The sequence below is a fragment of the Psittacula echo genome (genome assembly GCF_963264785.1).
Source record: "Psittacula echo genome assembly, chromosome: Z".
NCBI lineage: Eukaryota > Metazoa > Chordata > Aves > Psittaciformes > Psittacidae > Psittacula > Psittacula echo.
In genome coordinates this window covers 66,664,359-66,688,212 of record NC_137742.1, presented here as the reverse complement: position 1 = coordinate 66,688,212, position 23,854 = coordinate 66,664,359, and the positions used below count along the sequence as shown (strand labels likewise).

The following is a 23,854-nucleotide window of genomic DNA, read 5'->3' as shown; positions in this document are numbered from 1 at the left end:
TTCTAGGCACTGAATTCACAAGTGCAGTGGATACAGGATGAAGTAGCTATTTCTGGCTCTTCCAGTCTTTTATTTAATCACATAAGCTATTACATAACTCAGTATCTAATGTGCATTGTTTATTTATACTATAAAGATATTGTGGAGGCACTGCTGATTTCTGAATATTTGTGCAGTACTTGACAGTATTTGAATATATGTCAGTTACAGCCCTTGGTGCTGATAAATCTTAAAGGTAGTTCAAAATGGGGCATTTTGCAAGTTACTGGTATGCTTCTACAGTAAGATATTTTTCTCTTCAGTTTGATTATTAATGTTTTCATTTTGAGTGTGTAGTGCAAGCTAGGATTTAGTTCAGCTACTTGGTAGGCTGAGATCACTTTCAGCTCTTTAATTTCCAAGCTAATACTTAAGGATTACTGTAACTGTATTCTAATGAAGGTGGTATCTACTTTTCTGCATCTTTTTTTAGTTAGTTCCTACTACTATGAAGCTTCCAGAACGACAGCCTGAGTTTTTTTTCTACTATTCATTACTGGGAAATGATGTCACAAATGAACCTTTCACTGATTTAATTAATCCAAACTTTGAGCCAGAAAGAGCCTCAGTTCGAATACGTAGTACTGTTGATGTCCTTCAAGTTTATCTTTGTGCACAGTCAAAATTGCAGGTAAGCTGTTTCTTCTCAAACGGGAATGAAAATAATAAAAATAGAATATGGCTCAGGCTAGAACCAGAAAACATTTCTCTTTCCAGAACTAGATGATATTACAGTATTTTTGCTCAAATGTAAGTTGATTCCCTTGCTGATATGAAGGAAACCCTAGCAGCACCTAGACAGAGTGCTGTCTCTTCAGTACAGTTGCCATACTAAGCTGGGTTATACAATATGATGAAAGGTATTGCTGAAACATGATATTCCCAAAGTGTTAATGTGGCGTTCTCAAGAACACGTAGCTCTGGGACTTGTTCTGCAGTCAGACCACCTGCAGCCCGCAGTCCTGCTTTGTGCTGCCTGTGATAACCTCTCCCATACCAGTTGCTCAGGTCACTCTTTTTAAGCTCTAAAATCACTGTGTCTTCAGCACCCTTTGTGAATAACAAGGGAGATCGGGCTTTTTTTCCCCACTCGTTAGCCAAATACTATTTTTAAATACACGACAGCCATATTTGGGCTGTTACAGGATATTGCTTATCTTTAGTTATGCCTTTAAATGGGGGACATGGTTTAGTGGTGGAGTTGGCAGTATAAGGTTTACAGTTGTACTCATTGATCTTACGAGTATTTTACAGTCTAAATTATTCTGGTGCATAATATTAGATAGTATAGAGAGTGTTTATGGCAGTTTGTGTCTGGCTCATACTTAACTCATTACAAAATGATATTATTTGATTGAGGGTAATATAGTTTCTAACAACATAGCTGGGAAGTAAGACAGTGTTAGTTATACAAAGTAAGTCTTGGATCTGGACCCTTTTAAAATTATTTTTCTTTAAACTTGTACAGACTATTCTAGTTTATTATCCAAGTTTAAGAATATTTGTGTTTAAATCTTGTTTCAGGTTGTTGGGGTTTTTTTTACCTCAACTTTAAATATTTTTCTAATTACTGTTTTTGGAAGTAACATGGACTGATGTGTTTGGAATTTTAACTTAGTCTATGGTCTTGAAAGAAAACATTTAATGTAACATACACATAATGTACACATACAGAGAACTGTGTGTTTTCATCATATTAAAGAATGACTTTTTAAACAAGTTGTCATGAGGTCACATCCACATTTTGATTTACAGGTTTTTTTTCCCCAACTTCTCACCCAGCTTTTTAAAATTTAGGATATAGGAACAGAGCACGGTATTCTGATCCTTAATATTTAATATATTTTTTCCAAAAATGAAGACCTTATTTGTAAAAGGTTCTGGCTGCCAGACTTGGCCGGGGTGAGGGAGGGTGGGTGGGTGTATATACTACATGTGTATGTGTGTATACCCACCTAGGTATGTATATTGGCAGCTGACACCTTTTAGCATTAAAGTTTCATTAAGTGTAATATAAGGATGAGACTACAGTGTTCTCATCTGCTAAAACAGGACTGATATGTAAGTGTCAAAGAGTAACTTTCACTGAGGAAAATACATTACCTTAGATTGTGGGGGTTTTTTAGGATCATCTACTTATGTGTATAAATATTAAGTCATGGAAGGAAAAAAAAGTTGACTCAAGTTTTGAAAGAGGAGTAATGCTTCTTACTAGGGATTAAGAATACAGTTATTCAAAATCCTTGGTCTTTAGGTGGTGTCTAAATATATACACAAAGGCTGAGCTTTGCAGTCATGCATTTTGAATGTCACTGTTTCAGGGACAAGAATCTGTGCTGTGTTTAGAAGCCACAGACTACTTAATTCCTTTTTCGAAAAAGATGGTATGACAGGGCCTTAGAAGGGCAATGCTGTGATCTGCTACTGTGCTAGCACTGGGCAGTTCCTACCTTCTCAATACTGAAATTTCCATAGCTGTTCCTGCACTTCTCAAAACACTTGTTTTCAGCATACAGGGACTGGACTAGGGATACTCATTTTAATGTGTTGCACTTTTGCTACCTTTAGTAGAGGGTGAGCAGACAGTTCAAGTGGAAAGGGACATGCAGTTACATTCAAACACCCTTGTATGTATGCAGATCCATCTTTGCTGCGGGGATCAGTCTCTTGGAAACACTGAAATACCCTTGTCTGGATTACTGAAGAAGGGAAATGCGGAGATCGATCAACATCCTGTGACAATAGAAGGAGCATTTGTCCTTGTTCCACCAAATAGAGCTAAACAGAAACTGCCACAGTTGCCTTTGGATATGGCTCCTACTGTTGGAGTATCTGTAATTCTGCAAAGGGAGAGCTTGAGTGCCCAGGTATAGCTTAAGCATTTTTTTTATGATTAGACAGTGTTGTACAGTTTCGTGTTTAAGAAAAAATAATTGGCATTTAAAGTCATATTTGACAGTTAAGAATGTAAAAGAACCTGAAAGAGTAAGTTGCTTTATATGAATATTCCTTCCATTATTTCATTTTCCTGTGTCAGGAAAATAATCTCAAACTGTAAAAATGTTGTAGATGGAATTTTTCAGTGGAACCCATGATCAATAAGAAAACTATATTACTTCATTCAGCTTGTGATTCCCTTAAATGCTCCAACTGGACCTAATCAGCCCCAGGAGAAAGTACTTGCAGCTGTTAAAGGGAAAACAGGTGGCCTGCAACAGAGATCCCAGAATGCCCCATCTCAGGTTAGCCACTCTTCTTCAACACAAGATGAAGCAACAGAAAGTGAAGTGGAAAGTCTAAAGTGTGAAAAAGGCATGAAATTAAAGAAAAAAGGTATGTAGTATACAACTTCTTTTTTTTTTACCCAGTTGTCAAGTGTGGTCTTGGATCGTGTACTATGCATTTGTGGTGATAAGTTTCAGGCATATAAGAACCACTTGCATTAAAAAAAAAACAAACCCAAACAACATCCCCCCCCCCCAAAAAAAAAACAAAACCAAAAAAAACCACAACCCCACACCCCCACCCCCCCAAACAGGAGGGAAATAAACGTTGTAATTTGAATATGGCAGTTTTGAAAATTGAAATTGAAAACATTTGGAAGAGCCAGATTGGAGATTGGATGGTATGTAGGTGATGAGCATAAAAAATAACATAAATGCTTGGAATTCCCTGAATTTGAGAATGGGAAGGTTCAGTACAATACTCATGAAGAAACTGACTTGCATGGGGAGATGAAATAGCCTAATGTTCACATTTAATAAGTAGAAAGGAAGGGGGAATGTGTTATTTTTAAGATTTCTGAGGAATTTACTATGTGGATAATTGTGAAAACAAGCATTCGTACTGCACAGATTCTTGGACACAACCAAGCAACTGAGGTTTTTGTGTGTTTTTACATTATCCTTTTGTAGAGACTTGGTATCCCACATAGCATTCTGAGACTTCCCTTGTTTTGTTTTTGATTTGAGGACTGGTCTGAGGAGGTGTCAGAAAGAATCAGAAGAAAGAATACTATCATGATAGAGTAAAGCTCATGAGAAAGAATGTTAGTTTGCTAAACGTTACTGAATGTGCATCTTAAGAGATGGTTTATGAATAAAGCCAAATTACTATTTTTCTAATCATACTTGCATTACTGGGGTTTTTTTGAGATTGATCCTAAAGACACCGAATTCTGTAGAGGAAAATCTGTGTCCCAGAGCATGCTCTCAGGATTTGTCTGCTGATTAAGCCAAATTTTCTTTTAATCCTAACTTACCTAGGCAAAAATCAAGTCCTTTACATGAATGTATCAAGAAAAAGTATTGTGAACCCAGCAGCTAGTTTGAATTTGCAGTTAAGAAATCCAGGATTGTGCTTTTTTATGAATAGCAATCGTTTTATAACTGTCTGTTTTGGTAAGGTGTAAAACATGTAATTTCACATTTATCTTTCAGGGCTGGTGGCTGAGTCCTGTCAAGTGGTTAACAAATGGTGTACTGAAGAGCTTCCATTTTTCAAATCACTGAACAGACCAAAGTCACCTCTATTGTCAGATCTGCAAAATCCCAGTAATGCAAAATCTATTGCATTTAGTACATAGAAGGAAATTTTAATATAGTAGCAACTTAAATGAATTTTTGTATGCAGCCTATGTATGTTGTCATATGGCAGCCTTGAACTCCTGTTCAGCCATATCATTATGCCAAGCAGTTTAGTGGCACTACCTGAATCACTGAAAATTATTTTATTCCTCTGTTGTGCTACCTAGCTGATGTTGAAGTGTTATTGCATTTTCCTTTTTTGTGTTGTTACTGCTAATGCAAGTAAACACACAGGGAAAAAATAAAGTCAATGCTAGGGATAATGTATTTCTTTTAAAATGGCAAAAATAGAAACATTTTAAATAATTATGAAGAAAGACTCTTGGAGCAAATAGCACTTAACAAATGCCAACTGAGCTCTAACATGTTTTTCCTTTCTTTCTCTGCTTTACTAATTGAAACATTTTTGGAGGATACCTTTGGCGACTCTTTGTAAAACTTTGGAGGATACCTTTGGTGACTCTTTGTAAAACTTGTAGTTTGGTCTTTTACCCTTTGAAAGCAGTATCAGGTGCCACTGTACGGACTTGAGAAGCCTGGATGCAATTGGACAGTCACTAACCATAGCTTCTACTTCCTAAATTAGAAAACAGATGTCACTGAGGGTGGGTTCTTATCAAAGGGCATAAGCAGATATGCTTTACAGACCAAGCTAGAACATTTTAGTTTATTTCAGTAGTTAAACCTCAGCTTGAGAGCCACAGTTGATTCTGCCTTACATGAGCACTGCTAATTGACCTAATTCTGTCTTTTTCAGTCCTAAACTGAAGAGGTTAATTAATCCAAAGCAAACTAAGTTAAAACAAATGATTTTTTTATAAGCTAATTTCTTCTGCATGCCCTCAAGTTGGCCAGGAGCAATTATGTAAAATGTTGAAAACCAGTCTTGTGGCATCCTGAAGAATTTAATGTCTTGGATATTACGCTAAACTTCAGTGTGGTAGACTTACATAGCTTTAAAAGTTAAATTAAAACAAGAAAAAATACTATGGAATCTTTTCAGAAGACTTAAAATATATTGGGATTTTGGGGTTTTGTTGTTTTTTTTTTTTTTTTTTTTTCCTTTGGAAGCAGTAACTTACAAATAGAGTGGCTATTTTTCATAGTATTAGCTTATATTGCAAAGAATTGAAATCTGATGGAAAAGCAACCTATCTGTACTTGCATTTAAAATGTGAGACCTAGCTTTAATATATCTTGTTATTTTGGCCAGAAGAAATAATTAAAAATGCACACAAATTCTCCTCTTTGTTTTCAGCTGATAATGGTCCAGTAGCTGCGTCTCAGCCTATCCCTGTGGGTGCATCCAGTTCTTCTGAGCCTTCAGCACAGAAAATTGTTATTCCAGCAGCGTCTCACCATTTTTGCTTTTCAATAGATCTGCGAAGTATACGTGGTCTGGAAGTTGATTTTCCAATAAATTGCATTTTAAGGTATGATTTATTTTTGTTGATCTTATTCTTTTTAATAACGGTATCTTTATTTTTCAGTACAAAGCCTTCATAATCTGAATGATTGCTGGAGTATGCTGCCTGATGCCTTTCACCTTTAGGTAGCTGATTTTCAGTATCAGATTCCTTGGAATGGTCATCTGACTCATCACTAAATTCTACAGCATTAAAGATAGTATGTAACACTTCACCTGCAGTGTAGTTTGCATTAAATCTCACTTGAATATCTGAGCTCAGACAGTACAGATCATCAGTCAGTCCTTAGAGGAAAAAAATAATAATTAGTTGTGTCTTCACCTTCTGGCTGCCTTTCTAGGTGGCTGAAGGACTAATTTCAGTAGCTTTCCATAGCTCCACCAAGAACTCATTGTAGTAAAAGACAGATCACCTGGTTTGTGTGTGACAGTGAATCTAAAGGAAGAACATTCTAATCTTAAAGTGAAGAACCAGTGAAATAAATGCATTAGCATTCTGAGATGTAATATTGGGGAGTTTTGATAGTCTTTGTGTAGAAGTAAATCTTAGTAGCAAGAAGTAGCATCTTTGTTGCATTCATTTGTGGAGTTACAAAAAAGACAAGCTTTTGGGATACATGAGTTTTGTGACTGAAGCAAAAGCAGAAAACTACCAGTGCTAGTTTTGAACAACTGCTTAGAGAGACTAATTTGTTACTGATGTCAACATGATAAAAGTATGGGAGCACTTTCAGAGAATAAGCAGACGTTAGCTGGGAGGTGGATGCAAAGTTGGATGAATAAGAACTAAAAAGGTGAAGAACCAATTAAAAGCAAGAGTATTGAACCCAGTATCTATATGCAGGTGGGGTTTGGTTGGTTTATTAACATTGCTAGAAAAGATAGAAACTTTCTTTTACCAACTCTAAGGACACCCTAATTCTTAGTTTAGGTTGTTCTTAGAGTTTAAGATAAGGAATTTGTAGATATAGGTGTGGTTTTGCAGCTTAAAAAAAAAAAATTTCCTATTCATGGAATATTAGTTTATTGATACCATTTGTGAATTCAGTGACTCACAGCAGTTTTTACAGTTTGCCTTCCAGTTTCCATTTGGACCCTTTTGGTGTACATGAAGCATATCTATAAGTGGTGATTTGGTTCGACATTGTTGGATTTCTGGCTATGCATCTATATTTGCTTTGCATTTATTGTTCTGGCAAGAGTTTGGTTCAATACAGTTTTAACTGTTTATCGGGAAATCTGTTCATATTTATGATTCTTGAAGTTTTGTTTGAATTGGGGTGAAATGGTGAGGTTGGGTTGTACTATTTTAAAACAACTTATCTTAATGGCTAAAAACATTAATGGTTTTATGTATAGGCTATATTATTAAATAGTATGTGTAAAACTACGTACAATGGAGGGAATTTTGTCACGTAACATTAAAAAAAATAATTTGTTTCTGAAGAGTGACAGCAAATAAATTCTGCTGTTTCATGTACTTTAATTTTTACAGTCAGCGGTGAACGTGGCAGGAAACTAAGGAGGAGAAACATTCAAACATGTAAATGCTAAGAAAAGTTGCAGGGTAAATAGCCACATTTTTGCAGGAGATTGGGAGCATTATTTCATTCAGGTCTAAACTAGCTCTTTAAACAGTTCTGCACAAACGGTTGAAGTGTGGAATTTTATAGGTGGCAGCATTTATTTTTTTAGCAACTTGGCTGACAGCTGGCATGATCAATTTGAGCAAAGTGAAGTTTGAGAGGTTCCTGGCCTCCCCTTTATCATAATAGTTTATCATAGACTAAATAGTGCCTGTAGAATAGTTTCAGGCCACATTGTAAATAATATTCGTAAAATGATTTGACTTTCCTCAGTGATTTAAACTGAGAATTAAAACCTTAATTCCTCAAATGTTACTGACATTTTCAAATGGTTCTGAAACTGTGTGTGCATATTCAGTTATCAGTTATTGCATGTTAAACCAGTCTTAGCTGTAAATACAGTTGCAGATATTTTAAGTAGCAATCTACACATGAAAATAATATTCCTTTCTTATTTTTCTCTGCTCACTTTATATAATAATTTCAGAATTTTAGTAGATTAATTCACATGGTTGTGAACATACAGGTTATTAAAGCTCTTTTTTTGTCAAAATAACAATGAATATAGATGAAGCTGGATCAGTGCTGAAGTAAATGAAAAGGTGAATATTTGAAAACCAAATTTTGTTGTTACAAGTTTGTGTAAATTTTGCTAACTTTTGTAAAAATTGAGCTTTAGTAAAATGTCTAAACTGGTTTTCTTGTTGTGGAAGGTATTAAAAAAATTGTAAATTATTATTATTTTTGTTATTGTTTTTATTAGGTACTCATATCCATTTTTTGGCAGTGCAGCGCCTATTATGACAAGCCCACCTGTAGAAGTTAGAAAAAACATGGAAGTCTTTCTTCCACAATCCTACTGTGCTTTTGATTTTGCAACTATACCTCATCAGCTTCAAGATACGTTCTTGAGGTGATAACTTAGTTTCTTTTTATCTTAATCACGCTTATCCTATTTTTTGTTGTAAATACATTCGTGTTCAAGTGTTTTACTTCCGATCATAAATTTGAGAATTTAGTAAGGAATCCAAGTGCTAATGCAGATGAATATTTTAATATGTTGCTCTTCCAGTTTCTCAATTACTTACACTTAAAGTCAGGGACTAAAATTCTTGCATTTATCTCTTGAGTACTTATGCAGGGATCATTGCTTACAGAAACAGGTGCTGTAATTGTTAAATTAAATGCTGATAGTGTAGTTTTAACAAAGTGTTGCTTCAAATAGAATAGGTAAGGTTTTTTAATTTTTGTTTTTAATACATGATGACTATCCAATGTTCCTGAAAATGCAGCAGGTACCCAGGAAGCTGAGTACAGTGTTGAGGGCTGTGGTACCATTTTCCCAGTAGTCCTGCCAACTTTTGATAACTGATTAAGATGCAGAATAAAGAATCAGTGAATTAGTGGTATTTTAAAAGAAGAGGTGGAGGAGATGTATTCTGAGTGACAGTGACTAATATATATTTATAAATGAAGATGATCTAGATCTGTGAAGATTATTGAGCCAATCACTTTCACTGTATCATTGTCTCGTCTGATAATTGCAAAAAGAAATAATAAGCTGATGAAAGTAAGTGATAGAAAAGGTAAAGTCACTCATTTTTTCCTCTGAATGAGGGACAGTAAATCCATCCTTTTTTTTTTTTTTTTGTATAACTTAACTGGACCATCACTGATTTGGTAAGTTACTTTTAGAACATGAGGTCCTTTTCCAAGTTAATAGGAATGTTTCCTCTTTTGCATTGATGCCTGACACTAAGAATGATTTCTGTTTTTCAGATTACCTCTGTTGGTCGAGTTGTGGCACAAGGATAAAACAGCTAAAGACTTACTTCTAGGGATGGCGAGACTTCAGCTTTCAAATGTTTTGGCTTCGGAAAAAACCCGGTTCTTGGGTGGTAATGGTGAACAGTGCTGGCGTCAGACTTACAATGAAACAGTCAGTGTCACAGCAGCACAAGGGTATAACTATTTAAGAAACCCTTCTTACTCTGTAGCAAGTCTTGAAGAATTGTTTGCTTAGTGTTTACTTGAATATGGGTAAACTGCAATATAGGGTGCAGGGTGGGAACAGGCGTCCAAGTGATTAAAAGTTAAATTGCCACAGGCATATTGTGCTACCCCAAACCACTACCACAGTCATCATAAAAGACCTTTATATAATCATGATCTTCTGTCAGATTTACAGATCAAAAAAAAATAGTTGGAAAAAATGTTATTGAGTCACCCTGCTGAGGAAATTAAATACTTAACAATTGCAAAACGCTGCTGATATCCCAGAAAATAGTTGACTAATTATCCATAGTTTGCTTTTAGATGCTACTGATGCTACTGACTTCAGTGAAAGTTAGAAGAACAGGTATATTCATAGATTAGAAGAGGTTTTCTGTTTCAGGGTTATACTCTGTGATAGTAGCAGGGGCTTGAGCCTGTGTACATCAGAAGGAGCAGTGCTATTTGTTAATATCTTATCTGAAGATAAGTGTTCATTTACCTAGAGGAGTGTTGATCCTTTTTATGTGTCTGAAGAAACGTATTGATAGTTACTTCTGCCCCGTGTCCTTATTGGAGATGTGAAGTGTGCTAGTACTCAGAGTCTAAACCTAATCTTTTTCTGTGTAATAATGGAACTTGATTATGCCTTTAGAAATAAATGTAATTGCTGTTAAGACTGAGGTCGGGTTTAAACCCCTTATCCTCCAGATAATTAAACATATTTGATGCGTAGGAAACTTCAGGTTACTGACACAGAGACTGATATACCATCTCCCTCCCAATTGGTAAAAAATTGATATCTGATTTTGTTTTAACTTTTCTGTGTGAAAGCCAGCATGACCTGATTCTGTGAAGAGTTACTTTATGATCTCACTGTACATGAAGGCTTACACTTTCACGAAAAAATTTGCTAAAATGAAATCTGGTTTTGCACAAAACTTAATGACCACTAGATGGCATTCTCAGAATGTCATTAGGTGTCTGCATTTTGGTGTGCTGATACACTGCCAGCTTTGCTCTTGTTGATGTATTGTTCTTTTTATACTGATATGTTAAACTGACTCTATTACTCAGATTTCTGAGGTCCACTAAGTTGAATGTTATTTTTTTTTTTTTAAACAGTGACAGAAAGTTGTAAGAATCTCATGCAGTAATTTTTGTTAAATTACGTGAAATACAAATGTTTCTGGTGGGTTTTTTCCTTGCAAATAGCTATGTAGAGGACTGCACTTTTTGTAAAAATATTTTAGTATTGTTTTTCTGTATTTGCTGGAAGAGAATTTATGTGAAAACTACAGCTATGGTTAATTCCTGCAACCATGTTGCAAATTGCTCCATAAGTAATGCTGCAGCTTCTGCGATTTAGGTGGCTGTGTAATTGCCTTTGCATCATTGCATAGTTATAACTGAAATGATAGTTTTGTTTCTGACCAAGTAGAGGTCTGCACTGCAGTGTACTTTCATGTTAGACTAGTGATAACTTTCAGTTACATGATTTGTGCGTATTTCTTTTCTTAATATAATTCTGTGTGGAAAAATACCTTTGGTTACTACATTTTGTCAGTGATTAGAGATGAGACAACCAGAGACAAACTATTCTACTTAAGCAGAAACTGTGACTAATTTGAAATCAGTTTATTAAAAATACCTGTTATCTAGACATTTTTGCACTGTACAGGAGCAGGTAGTACTTAAACTATAAGTGTATTCAAAATTGTCCATTCTGTGTGCTGAAGCTTTCAGAAATGAGCTTTTTAGTAAATCTGAGGATGGCTTACCACATATGCTAAATGACTCACTATACTATGGATAGTAGAAAGTTACTGATAACATTTTAAGAATTCACTGAGTGTCTTGAACAAAGTCAGCTCAATACCTGTATTCAGCGGTTATATTTGTTAGACTTAAGACTACAGGTACAGTTTAGGATCATTCACCTGTTACAGGGATGTAATCAACGTAATCGACATCAACATAATCCACAATTATAGTAAACTGTTAGTTAAATAGGTTTCCAATGAGAAGTTATCTGTTGAAGTCAGAACGCTTACTGAAGATGTATAAATCAGTCCCTGAGTTAAAACAATATACGTGGGAGAGCATGTTCGTGCTGTCACTTAGGCAAACATTTAGAGTCTCTCAGCTTACATGGAACCTTTTAGCACTTCAGCTTTTTGGGTTTGTGTGTTGTCTTGTAAGTCATTTTCTGAATTTTTAAGGCATTTTTTATTAACACTCTAACGCTATTTATAGGTCAGGCAGCAGAATAGCAGACCTTTCATATGCTATCACTTTGGAAGACCACGGGCTTGTGAAAATGCAAGAAGTTCTGGTATCGGATTCTTCTCAAGTAAATTTTACATAAATTTTTTTTCCCCCCCTTGAATGCTTGTTTGAGAAATTGGGTTTCCAGTTAAAGATCCAGTGTTACTGTATCAGTGTGTAGGTGCTGGTCAGCAATGGCATGTCCCTCACATTCAGCCTCATGCCCAAGAAAATCCTCCAGGACCTCGAGAAACTCTTGAATACAAAGCTGCACTAGAGTTGGAAATGTGGAAGGAAATGCAAGAGGACATTTTTGAAAATGAGGTTTTTATTCTTTATTTCCTAAACTGCATGATTGCACAGAAGCTTTAACAGAATTGATGAGAGGAATATTTCTTAAACTTTGCCACTGTTTCAAATAAGAAATAACTTTTGTTCATACAGAATGTTGAAACTCCAGATGTACACAAATATGTTCCATACGTTTAATGCAGAAGGTTAATTCTCTTCTGTATAAGTGATTGAAGTAGGTACTAGGCACTAAAATGCAGAACAGCCTTTGCAATTTCCCCTTACTCCTTATGAATTACAGTAGATGCTCCAGATTCAAATTATTGGTGTTAAATATTAACGCTGCATTTCTTTATTCTCAGTCTAAATCCATTGCTGCGTTTCTCCTCTTGAAGTCACTCTAGGTGTTTTTAGAGCCACATGCTTTTTTTACAAGATATTGAGAATCTAGTGTCTATTTTGTAGGGTATTTTTCTTGAACTTGGGCTTTTTACTTAAAGGTAAGATACATCTTTCAGTATCAAAAGCTTACCTTGTTACGTAAGTAAGCATACAAAACTTTGTTTTTATTTGTTTTGCTTCAAGGCTTATTTCTGCTAGTACTCTTTCCTTTAAAGTTGCAAACCCAACAGTTCTGATTTGGTTTTCTGGTTTTGGGGCTTTGTTCTCCCTCTCTTTTTTTTTTTTTTTTTTTTTTTTTGTTAAGCTTAAAAAGAAGGAAATGGTCCATATGCAAGTACTTGCAGAAGAATGGAAGAAAAGAGAGAGAGAGAGAGAAGCGTTAGTGAAGAAGAAGGTAAGGAAACTCATACTTGCTGAATGTCTCATTATAAATATCTCATTGCTATAAAATTTAACAAGATGCTCCTTAACTATAACATAGAACAAAGGGTCTGTGATTACTCTTCACACCTGCTGGTATGCTTGCATCTAGTCCACAACAGTGCAAAAAATTGCAAATAGCTCTTAATCGTACTTGTCCTTTTAGTCCTTTAAGTTAGCCTGCTTTCACTGGGGGCTTTTTAGCTTTGTCTTTCACTTGAGTGGTCAAAAAGCACTTCTAAACCTAGCTGTGCATGGAAACTGGTTAACCTTTATTGTATAAAGGCTCTCCATTGTGATTTCTTCATTAAAAGCCATGTGAATTTGTAAACAAATTGTCAGTGTTTTATACTGTAGCAAGAGTAAATATTTGCCTGCCTAAACCATTATTTATATCACAAGGAAAAAAACACTTTTTTTTTTTTTCTGTTTTCCTTTAGGTAGCAGAATATACTGGTTTGGAAGAACAACTGCAGAAAACCTTGAGAGATCTAGATAAGCGAGAACGAAAGCTTTTTAGTGCTGAATCAGAGGTAAAAAGTGTTTTGTCATTTTAAAAATGCATTCGCATGAGCTATTTCTGAAAGTTTTGTTGAATTTTCATATTGACAGTTGTGACCCGTATATAAGAACTGAAATAGACACATTCATGCCAATACACATAGCAGCACTAACAATTTAAGCCAAGTTTTATTTCAACTGTACTTTTTTACTGAAATGGAAATTCAGTGAACTTAAATGGGTTGCTAGAATTACAGAACTGTAAATTTTCTCCTCTTAACAGGTCTAGAGTGTCAGTGGAGACACATAATGTTACTATATCTCAATTTTAAGTTTAGTACTGTCAGGTGAACATTGTACATGTGTACAAGAGTTTTTTACTTCAAACAGTTTTTGCTAAGATTAACCATTGAAATAGAAGGTGACAAGGAGACCTGGGAGAAACTGACATTGCCCAGGTTTTATTACCCAGCAGTTTGATAGAGTTCCTATTTTATACTACTTTTTTTTGTAGTGAAGGGCCAGAGAAGATGTGGGAGAAACCAATAGCCACCATTGTTTCTAGATCTCACTGAACTTCCCCAAAATGTGGGAATGGGGTGCAAGTACCCAGGGAAACTAGTTGTATGAAAAGAGAAAGAAAGAAAATAAACCTGTCTGGTTTTGTACTTCATAACAAACTCACAGTTCTAGTAGTAAACTGCTGTGATTTAGCAGTCTAACAAACCCTCTCCTCCTTTAGCCCAGATTAATCTTTTGATCATCCTTCTTGTGCTTGTGAGCAAAGTTAAGAAAGCTCTCAACACATGGTCTGGCTTGTTGAGCTTTGTCGTGTTCAGTACTCAGGTTTCCTGTACCCCTCAAGATACAGTTTTGCTGTAAAATGGTGTCTTAATTTCTTTTAACATCTATGCAAAAAATCTGGTGATTAGGTTTGGCTGAATGCAGTTCAGTCTGAGTAAAAGTATTTATTTTGAGTCTCATATGTGTTTGTCTCAAAACTTGCTTTAAATTTAGTGAAATTCTGACCTGAGGGTTTAGAGATAATAAAAATCAGTGGATTCCAAAAAATATCTAGACAGCATGATGTAGGGTTCATTCAGCAATTATACAGTTTGAAAAATGGGTCTTTTGGAGAGGTTTCTAATCAGCTAGCAGTTATCTGGTACAGTAACATTGTTCTAGAAAGTTCGAACATGTCAAGGGCTGTTTTCCATTTCAGCTCAGTGAGGAATTCTCTCAATACGCTCAGTTTGAATAGTGCAGTCTTACTGACCTAAAGTTACCTTGGTTGTAGTTGTGACTTTATCACTTCTGCAATGAAGGTGTGTATTTAGCTTTTTAGTTTGTTGTAGAAAGGTGGATGTATAACTTGCCTTTAGCAATCCTGTGTAGGAAGTAGATAGAGATATAGATAGCTCCATTTTACAATAGTCAAGCAATTATATTGTAATTTGCAGGTCATTAGTTAAACCAAAAGCTAATAAAAGAATATAGAGCAAACAATAGATATAGATAAATATAGATAACAATGGAATTTCTGTTGCTTAATTTCTAAAAGGGACAGGAGTTTTTTGTCATGAATAGTAGTAACAGTTGTAAGAAAGGCTCTTAAAATAAAGCTCATGCAGGTATGGGTTAATAAAAATATTTTAAGCTTCAAACAGTAAAGAAAGACTTGCAAGCAGAGCATGAACGAAAGCTACAGGAGCTACAGGATTCTGTGCGGCGAGCCAGAGAAGAATGTGCACACCAGGTTGAGCTAGAAAGGTTGAAAATCAAACAGCTGGAAGAAGACAAGCTTCGCTTACAGCAGCAGGTAAGTACGCTTGAATTTCTGCCTCAATATTTACTTATTTAAATAAGCATTTTTTAAAATAAGCATACAAAGTTGAGCAGTAGGTTTGGGACAAGTGTTTTCTGGCAACTTTGACATAAATATTTTGTCTGTTTGGTGAGCTGTGTACTGGGATCCATATTTGTCAGTCTTACTCAGTTTGCAATGCAGTGGTTATAATTTTTTTATAAAACTGAAAATCAAACAGGAATTACAAGCATACATTACATGTATACTGCTGTTCAGGTTCTACATTTCAGTAACTTAGTAAATTGTTAGCAATTAGCATATAGCAAAACATCTAGGTAGCTTGACTTTGGAGTTTTATTGTTCCATTGCAAAGGAATATTTCTATTATACTTATTGGGATGGGGTGTGTGTGGGAATTACATTGTTGTTATGATCTTCTGTTCTGAAACTAGTAGTTTAATGAAACTGGGGAACTTCAGACCACATTCTTTTGTCCTGTAAACTAGCTTTTACACTAACTATGAGGCTAGTCTAGCTGATTTTCTTGCCTGTTAAAGCATACTGTAAAATTCTAAAAGTCAGTATAGGCTTTTTTTGAGTGATTTTAATATTAGAAATTAAATAATGTTGTTAAGCAAATTAAGTTTTAGTAATGCACAAACATTTTTCAAAGTACTTAGTTTATGTAAATTAATTACTTGCTTAGGTGATTTTTCATTTCTGATACATGAGTGTGATAACCCCACCAACAACTTTGAGTAATTGAAGAACTGTATCAGCTGAAGGCGTATTTTTGTATTAAGAAGAGTTGTGCTGGGGTTTTGTGGGGCTTTTCATTGGGTTTGGCTTTTTGGTTTTGGTTTTGGGTTTTTTGGTGGTTTTTGTTTGGGTTTTTTTGGGGGGATGTTTTGTTTTGTTCTGTTTATTAAACATGAATACTAACTTGCTACTATTCATGTCAGCATATGTTAACCACAGTACAGTGAACTATTTAAATACAGCTAATACAAAAATGCTGCTGATATATAAGCTGCTAGTCTTGGCTGTGCTACTGAACAATCATTGAACTGAGATGAGCAGTTTCAAACTGCAAAATGCAGTCCTCTTCAAAGTAATTAGTGGATCACTTCTGCATCATAGATGTTTTGTTGGCAGCCATCAATGCTGTATCAGTCCAGGCAAGTTATATTGTCAATAGTTCTTCAGGCTGAAGTGGCCAAATACCACCACCTATGAGTCATCTTTCAAATTCATTCTTTTGACTTCTATTTGTTTTAGCTAGGTTGCAGTACAGTCACAATCACTTTATATTTTGCTGTTCAAAACAGACATACTGTATCAGACCAAAGATGCAGTTAGCTCAACACTCTGTTGCAGCAATGATGACATTTAGAGGGCAAGAAAATAAGAAATTGGACAATGAGAAAATAGAGTTTTGGTATATCAGCAATACCATCAAGAGTTACATGTGCCTTCAGCCAGTGGCAGCATTTCATATTTGCTAGCCGTCAGTGAAAGCATTCTTCATGAACTCATGCAGTCCCTTTTAAAAAGTATTTCTATTTTTAGCATTGCAACATCCTGTCCAGAAAATTTTAAAATTTAATTATGTGTTGTATATTTAAACTTATTTTTGTTCATTTTAAGCTCATTGCTTAAGAATCATTTAGTGCTTGTGCTACATACTGTTCCTGATTGCTTAGGTGCCTGTCATGCTGTCTCTCTTCCAAACAGAGATCCCACTGTGTTGTGCTTTTTTATGGAGATCATTCCTTCCAGCTGATCATCATGTTTGTCTTCCTCTGTGCTGTTCCTGTTATTTTGAATATCTTTCGTGCTTCAGTATAAGGAGATGTGTCAGTACACAGTTTTCACGATTGAATTGTAGTTTCCTAAGTGTCTAATTTATTTGGAAGTAATACACATAGTACTCTACTATGCAGGAGGAGATCCTTGAGGCATCCACCTTGAACATCACTCTTACTTCCTGAATAAGGAAGTTGTTCTTTGTGTGATTTGTGCAGTTCCCTAGTGGGAAGGGTCCTGAGATCTCATAAGAAATACAATTTTTGGGTATTTTCAAAACCAAACAAGAAATTAAACATTATGGTAGAAGCTCTAGGGAAAGCCAGCATTTTTCATTGCTAAAAAAATTAGTTATTGTCTTTGTGATGGGCATCATGTCTGTATGTTTGCTTTAAAAAGCAGTAGGTAAAAATGGAAAGGTGGCAAAGAACAATATACTTTTGAAGCTGGCTATTTTGGTTATATGTGTAAAGTAACTGCTGTGGCATACGTTTTTATATTTCTCCTTAGGAGGCATCTTTCTTACATCAATTCTGTAAGAATAAGAAATCCAAAGGGTGAAACTTTGGAAGAAAAAAAAGAAGTACCCCAGTAAGGAGATCCAAAGAATCAAAATATTTGTGTGCTAATGGAAGTAGGCTTTGCAACAGAAATGAATTCTCTGAAACATTTTTGCTCAGTATTTGAAGTTCTTGGATACAGTTCATAAAAATACTTGAATTAACTTAGTTGAACATAAATACAAAGGCAGCATATGGGACCATATTCTGTGATGTAGTGCACCACTTCCATCAGCTGTTTTAAGGTATTCATAGTTGAATAAGATTTAACAGAAGAAGAGTGTAAGCTACTCTTACAAAACATCTTATAAAAGATTTATACCATGTTTTAATATGGTATAATGGAAAAAGCTGTTAAACATTTGATTTGCTTTATTTCTTTTTAGCAAAATAATTGTGTTTTGGCATTATTTATCAAGTTAACCATTTTAAGATGAAAAGCAAACCACTCTCTTTATAAAATCTTCATGAAACTGTGGAAGTACACAGTGAGGGCAGAGGTACATAGCATTAAGTAATTAGTCACTGAAGTCTTTCTGCTTCATCCTTTCTTCTAAATCATTTGGCTGTATAAAGTATTATTTATTTCCTCTTCCAGACATTCCTAAAGTTATGCTGGTGAAACTGAATGAGTAATAAAACTTCATATAGTGGATAACTTAACTGCTAGCTTTCTTTAAGAGATGTGTGTAAATCTGAGTAGTTAGGTTTTCTGTATTTCTTTGGCAAGATGTTATAGAAATGTGAACAGTCACATTTATAAATTTTGATCTTCTGTATATGAGGACAACTTGTTTTTTCTTTCCAGTACTGAGCAAAGATCGTCTTTTAAAATTCTTCCTGTTGCTGCATGCCTTCATCAAGAAAGCATTAATTGTGAATGTGTAGCTTTCCCTGTCTGTTTTATATCAGATAGTTGACAACAAGATGTTTGTTTGAGGGACTAACAAGTAACTAAGTTCTGTAACCTAATACTTTGTGAGTGGGTTTTTCTGCTAACTTGCTTTATATCTTGATATCTTTAATGTAGCTCAATGAAGCAGAAAATAAGCATAGAATTCTGGAGAAGGAGTTCCAACAATACAAAGAACAGCAAAGTAGCAAACCAGAAATTAAGCTACAATCGGAAATAAATCTTCTCACTTTAGAAAAGGTATTTTTGATTTTTCTAGTCTTTAAAACTATCACAATGGGTCGCGTAAAAAAATCTTGCATGATACACTGGTTAATTTGTTAATTTTGGTTTATTTTTCCAAACGATTTCTTCAGACTTTAAATATTCAGACACAAATAAGGCCAACAGTGACCTTATTTCTATACAGGAAGCAGTAGAGAGAGAGGTTAAGGCAGAAAAAAACCTAACCTAAATATTTAAATTGCTGCTATCGTGATTTATGCTGGGGACTCTGAGTATTCTGTTTGTAAAACTAAATAAAAATGAAGATTTTCTTGTGAGACTTAATTTAGACTGGTATTCCATTATGTGCATTGTTTTTTTGAGTATTTTTTAAAAGGTTGTAGCTACCAGTGGAATGGAGTCACTGTCATAAGCCTTCAATAGATGATATTTGCTTAATTAGAACCACAGGGTTTTTATGCTCAGAATTATTGTAAAGTTTGAGCAAAATTGTTGACTGATTAAGCTGGAAAAAGTTGCACCAGACTTCTTCGCACGAAATGCACTTTGTTATATGGACAGTTTGTGTGTTACTGTATGCTTGAATAACTTCTAATAATGCAGGCAAATGATTCAGAATGTATTTGTCTCCATAGACCTTTTAAACTCTTAGCTTAAATATTTTTAGATTCCCTACTTTTGTTAGCTTTTCAAAAAGGTTAAGCTTTAAGTTCTTCGCAAATTTAATGGTGAATAATTTTTTTCTGATTAAAAGAAAATATCACTGCCTCAGAGTTAATTAAAAATGGTTCATTCTTCGAGTTACTGTTTTGTGTGCTTCATAACTGGTTTTGTTTGCTTTAATATGCGGGGTTTTTTTTTTTCCATGGAATGCATCGATTTTTTTTTTCCCCTTTTTTTTTTAGTGTTTAAATTTTTTTTAAGATTTATTTAGATAGTAAGATCAAAGATTCACACCAGATGCGTAGATTTTAAAGAACAGTTTACACAGATATCTGTTTCAAAGGAAAGAATGTAGTAAATATCTTCCATCAGCTGCAGGAAACAAAAAAACAACTACCTACCTTTTAAAGGCAAGATTTATCGATCAATGTTTCTGCTAAATTAGTGTTCATAATCTTACCTTAAAAAAAAAAGAGGGGGGTTTGCTAAATTGAGAGACTTAAAATTTACATCAGCGGATTTAGTGCTAAAAACTAATTTTTTCTTTTTGTATAGACAGCTATCCAATAAAAATAAGGCTATATTTTAAACAAGAAAATGTTCGTGTGCCATAATATTTATGTTATATTGTATAACAGCTTTAGAAGATGTTGTATGTTGCACTACATAAACACTTTTCTTAAACCAGACCCTTTGTATATATACATCTTTCAGTGATTGTTACTGCTGTTATTGCTTCAGCTGATATGATTTTAATTGCTTTTAGGTTGAACTTGAAAGAAAGTTAGAGTCAGCTACGAAGTCAAAGCTCCACTACAAACAACAGTGGACAAGGGCTTTGAAAGAACTTGCAAGGTTAAAACAGGTATGCAGGTTTTCTTTTGTCATACAGGACAACCAAGTTAATTACCAAGGTTGTAATGTGTGACAACCACAAAATGTAGTATTTGAAGCAACTTATAATTACTCTTAACTCCTGGCAGTTTTCATTTTATTAGTGTTTGTCTTTACAAAATCGAAGCTCTGAGCTACACTTTTCTACAAAAATGAGAACAGAAAAATTGATTCTAGTTTGACGTTGAACTCAGGAAAGATCAAGCCTCAGACCTGCAAAGAAGGTTGTCATAGCTAAGAAGCAAGCATGTCCCAGCCATCTTGGTCAGTTACAGTTCTAACTATTCTGTGTTTTAATTGTAAAATGAATAAAGAGTAAAGATGAGAAACAGAACTTTTAGAAACAGTGGTTCAAGGCTTACTGAATACTGTAAAATGAAACTGGAAGTGAAATTTCCTCCTGCTTTTGGAAATTCTAATCTCATACAAACGTGGCATGGTTTTTGCTGCTGTGTTTTAACAGAGCTTGGGTATGTGTATACATATGTCTTGAAATACTCAGTTCAAACCAGGAACAGCAACTTCATCCTCACTGAATCCATGTACCTCTAGTTTTTTTTGTCATTGCCTGTCTTTCATAAATTGCAGTAAACATTAGCTAAACAGTATGTGTAAGAATGGCAAGCATGCCAAAGCACACTTGGCCTTGACAAACAAATTAGTAAATCATTAATCCCAGTTGATGACCAAACTTTGACACAGACATAAAGCTTCAGAAATCAAGTTTTAGAAAAAGGTCTTTGTAACCTCTATTCACACCTACCTTCTGCTTTAGGAAATGTTGGTTGTTCTGAGCTAGGGTTTTGGGGGTTTTGTCGGGGTTTTTTTGTTTGGGTTTTTTGTTGTTGTTGATTTTGAGTGGGGGTTTTGGTTTTATTTGGTGGTTGGTTTTGTTGTTTGGGTTTTGTTTTTTCTTTTCTTTTTTTAAGGATTATTCCTACTGCTGTTTAGTTTTTGAATAGTAAGACTCTGAGCTCATACTCTCCTATTTGGTAATTACCTTTTATAATCTGTATTTCTCTTTGAAGAGAGTGAATGTGTTGTATAATTACTAATTAAAACCTCATCTTTATTTGCTGTCTTCAAGTTGGTCCTTTTTTGTGTAGTCATAAAAAGTCATGAATTCTCATCTCCAATTTCTGAAACATCCATGCTTGACAAGATGATAGAAGGAAAAATATAAATCTTATGTCCTGATTAAGATTTTTTTTTATTTTCTGCACCCATGAAATGCCCAGACTATGTTTTTTACTGCCATATTCATAAATTCCTATAGAATAAAAGAAAAAAATGTTGCTTTCCAGAGTAACACTAGTGTATATTTGTATCAGGTTTTTATTTATTATAAATTTCATCACCACTGACCTGACAATCTGAATTTAGTAATATATTAGAACGTTTCAGGTGACCCTTTAGCTGAAAGTCTGAACCATAAAATAGGTTGGCATGTACAGTGAACTACACTACCTAAAACTTTTCTACTACAGAACAAACCCTTTCAAAGTAGTTTCTTGTGGTTTTTATACTCCTTTGCTTGGTCTTATACTTAGTCTATTGATAAAGGATTTAAGTGACTTTAAAGAGCCAAATAAATTTGAAGCAGAGCTGATCAAAAACCATTTACTGTGTTTTAAATATAAATTTGGAAACTGTTGCTTCATGAATTCTAGATTTGCTTTAGTTCAGATGATTTGTGCAATTGTTTGACCAATTTCTTGTTTAAATTGGATTAGTACCATGTTAATTTTGCATTGCCTCTGGTGAATAGCCACAGGGCTGTAAGCTGTGCCAGTAATTTGTCACACCAAAGCTCTCTAGAGAACTATACAAAACATTTGTGTAGTGAGGATTAGACGTTGAAAGCCGTATCTTAGATTGTTAATAAATGTTAATGACAAAACCCAGCTGGTAAGTCTTGGAAATGAGATCTAATGCTTTGTGCCCATTGCCAAAAAAATGTTTAAACAGAGATTTCCATTACTCAGAGGTGACCTAGTACAGTCAATTTGTGAATTAAAGCAGCATAATCTACAGGCTAAGCATTCAGTGAAATGCTCTTCTGATTTGCAACCATAAAAGTCAATGTTTCCTTAATTAAAAAGTTTCCTTTTACTTTGAAACTAGGTCTTAGCACATATCTGTGATGGTTTTATATTTTGCAGAATATGAGATATGCAGTACATAACTTAGGAAAGTATGGGACCAGTAACAGAAAATGCTCTAAACTTCTTCACATCAGGATTTTGAATGCTAAACACAGGGCCAGTGGTAACCAGAAAAAGATCTAAAATACATGAGAACACACATACACCTGTGCTTAACAAAATACAGAAGCTAGTTGAATTTGAATGAAGTTTGTATAGCTGATTGAAAATAGACTTCAGCCATCTTATTTTTCTTCCCTCCCTGTTACTCATTGCAAGTCTGTATTGTTACACTCTGTTCAGGTTTAGGAAGAGAAAAATATTGAAAAGTTAGCTGTGTAATCACTCAGGTAGACTTAACCATTTCCAGACTCTTTCAGAGTTTGCTGACTGGGAGATCTCAATGCTACACGAATGAGACTTCCATAATTTTTATGCATGTGAGCATTACTTCTGAGGAATGAAACCATTTACACAAAATTGTATAGTATCTCTTTACAGAGATCTTAGTTGTAAATTCAGTACCTGTCTAAGTGCAAGAAACAGTGTAACAAAAGAAAAATAAAAGCTGGGAGAAATGTCATTTTCAGCAGTTGACATCTCTGCTATAATGCAGAAAACCAAAATCTCAAAGTATACATGCATGCATTATGCACTGTTATAGGAGAAACACTGTTTTTAAGCCTTTTAATGTTTGTGCCCTAGACATCTGAAAAACTAGCACTGATGCATTTGTTTTAAAACAACATAGACCATATTGGCTGGCTGACATTCACTCTGTCTTGTCCAGTGTCTTGCTTATCCACTCAGTAATTAATTTGATTAATTTATAAGTAATTTAGCCAAGGATAGGATGTAAATCTTTGGTTTTGGGTTTGTTGTTTTTTTTTTTTTTTTTTTTTAAAAGTGGTGGGGGGAGGGTGCGAAAAATCTTGGAGGTCCAAGTCTTGGTTAAAAACTGTGTCTTGAAACCATCCAGGCCCTCCTACTGACTTGTCAGCTCTGGGTTATTTTCAGAAAACTTTACTTGAGTCCCTTAGCTTCAGTCGTAAGTTTTTCCCACAGACTTGTATGGTATGTGTGAGTGGGAGAGTGAATAGTGGCTGCTATTTAGCCATTGTTTAGTCTAGTGTATGTATGTTTACATCTCCCTTTCGGATTTATAGGCAGCTATGGCAAAATAACGATTGTGCTTCCTTGATTGAAGAGCCTCTTAACTAGAGCACCTGGCAGCATACAGGAATTCTTTTATCATCTAATTATAATTGAATTTATTTTTTTTTTAATTACTGGTTAATTTTTGTTTAATGCTGGTATTCCTGTAGTACCGT

The 23,854-nt window shown here is 34.8% G+C and overlaps 1 protein-coding gene across 5 annotated transcripts in view; it reads left to right on the top strand.

Annotated features, from left to right (window-relative positions):
- Positions 1 to 23,854, top strand: part of CEP120 (centrosomal protein 120) — a 45,820-nt gene that overhangs the window by 11,231 nt on the left and 10,735 nt on the right. For 2 of the 5 annotated variants that reach the window (XM_080637299.1, XM_080637296.1), the window contains 14 exons: positions 473 to 670; positions 2,679 to 2,906; positions 3,165 to 3,372; positions 4,479 to 4,592; positions 5,884 to 6,058; positions 8,401 to 8,550; positions 9,417 to 9,599; positions 11,886 to 11,982; positions 12,072 to 12,221; positions 12,895 to 12,984; positions 13,451 to 13,543; positions 15,169 to 15,330; positions 18,715 to 18,837; positions 20,252 to 20,350. In XM_080637299.1, the coding sequence (XP_080493425.1) occupies positions 473 to 670; positions 2,679 to 2,906; positions 3,165 to 3,372; positions 4,479 to 4,592; positions 5,884 to 6,058; positions 8,401 to 8,550; positions 9,417 to 9,599; positions 11,886 to 11,982; positions 12,072 to 12,221; positions 12,895 to 12,984; positions 13,451 to 13,543; positions 15,169 to 15,330; positions 18,715 to 18,837; positions 20,252 to 20,350 (2,070 nt within the window). Of the gene's footprint in view, positions 1 to 472; positions 671 to 2,678; positions 2,907 to 3,164; positions 3,373 to 4,478; positions 4,593 to 5,883; positions 6,059 to 8,400; positions 8,551 to 9,416; positions 9,600 to 11,885; positions 11,983 to 12,071; positions 12,222 to 12,894; positions 12,985 to 13,450; positions 13,544 to 15,168; positions 15,331 to 17,634; positions 17,757 to 18,714; positions 18,838 to 20,251; positions 20,351 to 23,854 lie in introns of those variants that run through there. The other 3 variants (XM_080637298.1, XM_080637297.1, XM_080637300.1) reach the window with 3 other exon arrangements.